General features: G+C 46.5%; 1 protein-coding gene across 10 annotated transcripts in view; it reads left to right on the plus strand.

Moving 5' to 3' along the window:
* Window positions 1-4,471, plus strand: part of ARMC12 (armadillo repeat containing 12) — a 23,157-nt gene extending 18,686 nt beyond the window's left edge. For all 10 annotated transcript variants that reach the window (XM_070777872.1, XM_070777873.1, XM_070777865.1 and 7 more), the window contains 3 exons: window positions 2,067-2,240; window positions 2,376-2,447; window positions 4,106-4,471. In XM_070777872.1, the coding sequence (XP_070633973.1) occupies window positions 2,067-2,240; window positions 2,376-2,447; window positions 4,106-4,435 (576 nt within the window). In that variant the 3' untranslated portion in view covers window positions 4,436-4,471. The remainder of the gene's footprint in view (window positions 1-2,066; window positions 2,241-2,375; window positions 2,448-4,105) is intronic.
* Window positions 4,472-7,229: the final 2,758 nt, after the last annotated feature.

Genomic DNA, 7,229 nt, shown 5'->3' on the forward strand with positions numbered 1-7,229 from the left:
TTAAAAACAAAAAAACTACATTTACCATGCAAACCAGCAATTGCACTCTTGAGCATTTATCCTGGAGAAATAAAACCTTATATCTGTACAAAAACCTGTTCACAGCAGCTCTATTTGTAACACTCAAAAGGAGAAACAACCAAAATGGCTCTTAGTAGATACATGACTAAGCAAACTGGTAATCTCGTACTGTGGAACATCACTCGGTGATGAAAAGGAATGAGCCATTGATACACACATCTTGGATGGGTCCCAAGGGCATTATACCAAGTGGAAAACACCAGGTTTGGAAGATTACAAAGTATGCTTCCATTTATATAACCTCGAAATTGACAAAATCAGAGAGGTGGAAAACAGATTGGTGGCCTGCCCTGGTGAGGGCTGGTTTTGATGGGCAGGGTAAGTGTGACAGTAAGATCACCCACAAGGGTGATCTGTGGCGATGCTGATGGAATAATTTGTTGACTTCAGTGGTGGTTACACGAATCTACATACCTGATAAAATGACACAGAACTATACGTACACATTGTACTAATACCAGTTCCCTGGTTTTGATACTGTAATTAAGATGTAACAATGGAGGGAAACAGAGAAGGCAATGGTGCCCCACTCCAGTACTCTTGCCTGGAAAATCCCATGGATGGAGGAACCTGGTGGGCTGAAGTCCATGGGGTCGCTAAGAGTCAGACACGACTGACCGACTTCCCTTTCACTTTTCACTTTCATGCATTGGAGAAGGAAATGGCAACCCACTACAGTGTTCTTGCCTTGAGAATCTCAGGGACAGGGGAGCCTGGTGGGCTGACGTCTATGGGGTCACACAGAGTCGGGTGATTTAGCAGTAGCAGCAGCATGGAGGGAAACTGGGTGGAAGGCACATTGGGACCTCTCTGTTTTGGCAACTTCTAGTGAACTTATAATCATTTGAAAATAAAAATTTAAAAACAAAAAGTGTGTTCCATGTGACAGTGGTATAGGGAAAAATAAAAGGGGGTGGATAAGGAAGGTGGGGATGGGAGTGGTGGTCTCATCTTAGAGGAGAGAGTAGTCAGGGAAGCCCCCCCTCTGGAGAAGGTGACATTAAATAGCAAAGTCTTGAAGGAGGTAAGAGTCAGAGTGAGCTACGAATATCGGAGGTAGAGCACTCTAAGCAGAGGGACCAGCCTGTGCAAAGACCCTAAGATAGGTGTGTACCTGGCCTTTTCAGGGAATCCGTGAGAGCAGAGGAGAGAATAGGCGATGAGGCAAAGAAATAATGGGGGGAACAGGGGAAGATCTTGTAAGCCACTGTAAGGATTTTAGCCTTTATCCTGAATGAACCAGCGACTCTGGAGCAGGGGCGTGAACGTCCAGCCTGTCTGCTGCCCAAGGCTGGAAGTAGAGAGGAGGAGGCTATTGCAGAAGCCTGGGGGAGAGATGCTGGTGGCCTGGAACAGGGTGGCGGAAGGGGCATGGTGAGCAGTGGCTTGACTGTTGGCAGGTTTTGAAGGCAGAGCCCTCAAGATGTTCTGAAGGGTTAGAAAGGGGTGTGAGAGAAAGAAAGGAGTCAAGGAAGACCAGGGAGTTTTGGTTTGAGTAAGGGAGGCAGGTGTAAACAACAGCGGAGACAGGAAGGGTGGTGGAGAGAGCAGGTGTGGGGATGGGAATGTGTCAACTCAGAGGTTTAGTAAGATTCTGGGAAAGAAGTGGAATTGGCACTTGCATCTGTGAGTCTGGAGTTCAGGGAGAGGTCTGGGCGGGAAACAGGAACTTGAAAGGCATCAGCATATGGATAGTCTTTAACACTGAGTCTGTGAGTCTTTAACACCGTGTCACTAAGGCAGGGAGGAAGACAGAAGAGGAGGTTGGCAGAAGAACCGGGGAAAGATGCTTGTGGACAGAGAAGCCCAGTGAAGACAGATTTTCAAGGCGGTGGGAGGGGTGGTCAAACCACGGGGAGAGTTTAAGTGGGGAACTGTCTGTGGGGTTGGCTCAGTTGTCCTGAGTGAAGGCAGAGGGCGGGCTAATGTTGAGGGCCATCCGGTGAAAGCAGGAAACCCTTCTCTTCTCCCCCGGCCCTCCCTAGGAACACTCCATCAAGGTGCTGGAACTGATCTCCACCATCTGGGACTCAGAGCTGCACATTGCAGGCCTCAGACTCCTCAACAACTTCCCGCTGCCTGACTTTGTGCATCCGCAGCTGCGACGGGTGATGCCTGCCTTGATGGAGATCCTGCAGTCGGACTATATCCTGGCACAGGTGCCTGAGGATGGGGGCCCAGGCCCCGACCCCCTGCCCGGCCCTGGCACAACGCCTAGAGGGAGGAGCAGAGATTCGTGTCATCCCTGCTCAGGCCCATCTGCCTTCTCACGCGTGGCCCTTTGCTCTGTTCAGGTGCAAGCCATACGACTGCTGAGCAGCCTGGCACAGAAGAACGACCTTCTCTACGATATTCTCAACTGCCAGGTGAGAGAGGATCTGAGGGGCGGGCCGACGGGTGCTAACAGATATTGGGAAAGGCGGAATCGTGGGTTCTTCAGACACACTCAGCCCTGACAGGATCATCTTGTTCCTCTTTCTGCCCCCGCACTAGATACATACTGCAAACCGCCCCCTTCCTGTCCTCTCAACAGAATCAGATTTTCCTTTGAGGGACTTTCTGAACTCTGAGAGTCAGGAACACAGGTGACACAAATTAGTCTAGGTATCTTAGCAATAGGGAAAAATTACTTACAACATTGTGAAACGATCCCTACCATCTAATTAATTAACACAACTATCCCCTTACCTCACATATTTGTTTTTGGTGAGAACATTTAAGTTCTATTCTCTTGCTGCTGCCGCCGCTAAGTCGCTTCAGTCGTGTCCGACTCTGTGCGACCCCATAGACGGCAGCCCACCAGGCTCCGCCGTCCCTGGGATTTTCCAGGCAAGAACACTGGAGTGGGTTGCCATTTCCTTCTCCAATGCATGAAAGTGAAAAGTGAAAGTGAAGTCGCTCAGTCATGTCTGACTCTTAGCGACCCCATGGACTGCAGCCTACCAGGCTCCTCCGTCCATGGGATTTTCCAGGCAAGAGTACTGGAGTGGGTTGCCATTGCCTTCTCCGTCCATTCTCTTAGCTAATTTCAATTATATAATACAGTATTATTAATATCAACTATAGTCACCATGTTTTGTATTAGATCATCAGATCTTTTTCATCTTTTAGCTAAAAGTATGTACCCTTTTGGGCTTCCCTGGTGGCTCAGACGGTAAAGAATCCACCTGCAATGCAGGAGACCCGGTTCAGTCCCTGGGTTGGGAAGATCTCCTGGAGGCGGGCATGGCAACCCACCCCACTGTTTTTACCTGGAGAATCCCCATGGACAGAGGAGCCTGGGGTCGCAAAGAGTCGGACACGACTAAGCACAGCATATGTACCCTTTTACTAACCTTTCCCTATTTTCCCACACCCCACCCCAGCCCCCAGCAACTACTTTTCTACTGTTTATATGAGTTTGATTTTTTTGTGTGTGTTTAATATTCCACATGTAAGTGATACCATGCAGTATTTGTCTTTCTCTGTCTGGCTTATCTCACTTAGCATAATGTTCCCTGAGCCCATCCATATTGTCACAAATAGCAGGATTTCTTTCTTACAGCTGAATAATTATAAAGAAAAAAGGACATGTTTACCACCACAGTGGAAGATTTGGAAGGTTTTAACTATTGTTTCAGCAATTAATAGATAAATATCTAAAACTAGGTTACAAAAAAAAATAAATAAATAAAATAAAACTAGGTTACACTTGCTGCAAATAAATAAGCTTAAGCCATTAGATATATCCAGAACACTCGACAATTAGTACATGCACATTCCTCTCAAGTTCACAAGATATTTACAAACATTAGCCACACGCTAAGCTTTAAAAAGAAGCTCAACAAACTTCCCTGAATCAATATTATATCACTCATGTTTTATGACCACAATGGAATTATGTCAGAGAACGATATTGAAAACCAAAAGATTGCTACACAGTCGCATCTGAAACTCAGGTGTATTGGGGAGCTGAGGCAGTAGGAGGATGGAGGAACTTTAGAACTTGCCATGGACTTGATTCCTTACTGAATCCTGCTCGCAGGTGCACTGCAACTTCCTGAACCTGTTCCAGTCCACACAGCCTGGGAGTCTGCTGTTTGAGGTCCTGGTGTTTGCAGAGCGGTTGAGTGAAGGCCGGAGTTCACCCCACTACCGCGCCGTGAAGTGGCATTACAACGAACAGTCTTTACACGAAGCTCTCTTTGGGGACGACTCACGACTGGCAGACCGGCTGCTCGCCTTGGTCATCCACCCGGAGGAGGATGTTCAGATCCAGGCCTGCAAAGTCATAGTCAGCCTGCAGTGCCCCCAGGATGTGGGAATCCGGCCTTCCTGCCCACCCAGTCATTCCTGCTTTAATAACGGGGAATAAAATTATGGAGAGCCAATAAATGAGTATGGGAGAGGAGGCTGGGGACTGTGTCTGTCCTGGGCCTTCGGGGTGGGTGGAGACTTTAGCCAGCATAACTGCCTGTCAAAGAGTGGGCTTGTCTCCTCAAACGCATTCCCACTTCCCTGTTGAGTTGGACGGACTCCCTTCTCTCGCTGCTTTTTAAAATTTATTTATTGTGACCAGACCATGCAACATGTGGGATCTAAGCCTGCACCCCCTTCAGTGGAAGTGTGGGCTCTTAACAACTGGACAGCCAGAGAAGTCCCTTATTAATTTTTTTTTGAGCGATAATTTTTTATTGGCGTATAGTTGATTTATAGTGTTGTATTCGTTTCTTCGATACAGCAAAATGAGTCAGTTACACATATACCTACTCTTTAAAAAATTTTTTATTTTGTATTGGGGTACAGCCGATTAACAAACAATGTTGTGATTGTTTCAGGTGAACAACGAAGGGGCTCGGCCACACATATACGTGTATCCATTCTCCCCCAAACTTCCCTCCCATCCAGGCTGCCGTGTGACACTGAGCAGAGTTCCATGTACTATACGGTAGATCCCTGTTGGTCATCCATTTCCAACACAGCAGTGTGTACACGTGCATCCATAACTATCCCTTCCTCTCATCCTTCCCCTGGGAACCATAAGCTTGTTCTTGAAGTCTGTGAATCTGTTTCTGCTTTGTAAGTTCATTTGTATCATTTCTTTTTAGACTCCACATATAAGTGACGTCATATGATATTTCTCCTTCTCTGACTTACTCCACTCAGTATGACACTCTCTGGGTCTGTCCATGTTGCTGCAAATGGCATTATTTCATTCTTTTTAATGACCGAGTAATATTCCATTGTATATATGTACCACATCTGTATCCATTCCTCTGTTGATGGACATTTAGGTTGCTTCCATGTCTTGGCTATTGGAAACAGTGCTGCAATGAATACTGGGGTGCATGGATCCTTTCAGATCATGTTTTTCTCCCAATATATGCTCAGGAGTGGAATTGCAGGATTGCTTATTTAACTTCTATGCAGAGTACATCATGAGAAACGCTGGGCTGGAAGAAGCACAAGCTAGAATCAAGATGGCCAGGAAAAATATCAATAACGTCAGATATGCAGATGACACCACCCTTATGGCAGAAAGTGAAGAGGAACTAAAAAGCCTCTTGATGAAAGTGAAAGAGGAGAGTGAAAAAGTTGGCTTAAAGCTCAACATTCAGAAAACGAAGATCATGTCATCTGGCCCCATCACTTCAGGGGAAATAGATGGGGAAACAGTGGCAACAGTGCCAGACTTTATTTTTCTGGGCTCCAAAATCACTGCAGATGGTGACTGCAGCCATGAAATTAAAAGACGCTTACTCCTTGGCAGGAAAGTTATGACCAATCTAGATAACATATTCAAAAGCAGAGACATTACTTTGCCCACAAAGGTCCGTCTAGTCAAGGCTATGGTTTTTGCAGTGGTCATGTATGGATGTAAGAGTTGGACTGTGAAGAAGGCTGAGCGCCGAAGAATTGATGACTTTGAACTGTGGTGTTGGAGAAGACTCTTGAGAGTCCCTTGGACTGCAAGGAGATCCAACCAGTCCATTCTGAAGGAGATCAGCCCTGGGATTGCTTAGGAAGGACTGATGCTAAAGCTGAAACTCCAGCTTTAGCTTTGGCCACCTCATGTGAAGGGTTGACTCATTGGAAAAGACTCTGATGCTGGGAGGGATTGGGGGCAGGAGGAGAAGGGGACGGCAGAGGATGAGATGGCTGGATGGCATCACCAACTTGATGGACGTGAGTTTGGGTGAACTCCGGGAGCTGGTGATGGACAGGGAGGCCTGGCGTGCTGCGATTCATGGGGTCGCAAAGAGTCGGACACGACTGAGTGACCGAACTGAAAGCAGCGCTGTTTTTAGTTTTTAAAGGAACCTCCATATAGCATAGCATACTGTTCTCCGTGGTGGCTATACCAATTTACATTCCCACCAACGGTGCAGGAGCGTTTCCTTATCTCCACAGCCTTTCCAGCATTTACTGTTTGTGGACTTTTTGATGATAGCCATTCTGACTGGTGTGAGGTGATATCTCGTGGTTTTGATTTGTACTTCTCTAATAATTAGCAATGTTGAACATCTTTTCAAGTACCTATTGGCCATCTGTATGTCTTCTTTGGAGAAATGTCTATTTAGGTCTTCTGCCCATTTTTTGAGTGCTATACCCACTCTCTTTTAGATTCTATCCCCAGGTAGGTCATTACAGAGTACCGAGTAGAGATCTCTGCTATACAATAGGTTCTTATTAGTTATCTATTGCATATATAGTAGTGTGTGTATATGTTCCAATCCCAGTCTCCCAATGTATTCCTCCCTGTCTCTTGCTGCTTTTAAATTTGAATGTGGAGCCAGTGCTTTCAGGGAGTTTCAGGGAGAAGGTGGGTTTGGGGACTGAGGCCAAAGATAATCAGTGAGAGAGACTATGGCACTGCAGACAGTATAGCACTGGGTTACTCGGAACGGGCTGGGCTACATAACAGTAACAGCAACTGCCAAGTCTCAGTGCTTAAAAACGGCCACGGTTCTTTCTTTTCCTTAACACATGCTCCTGAGAAGTCAGCTGAGGGGGTGGAGGGGCAGAAAAGTGACTTGCTCAAGGTCACATGACTGGTCTGGGACAGAAATAGGAATAGAACCTCCTAATTTTTACTGGACTTTTTCTTTCATTTTCCTTGGCTTGAGCCCCGTGAGAGGAGACCATGGATTGATTCTAAGCCAGAGTCT

Source organism: Bos indicus, chromosome 23, assembly GCF_029378745.1.
Source record: "Bos indicus isolate NIAB-ARS_2022 breed Sahiwal x Tharparkar chromosome 23, NIAB-ARS_B.indTharparkar_mat_pri_1.0, whole genome shotgun sequence".
NCBI lineage: Eukaryota > Metazoa > Chordata > Mammalia > Artiodactyla > Bovidae > Bos > Bos indicus.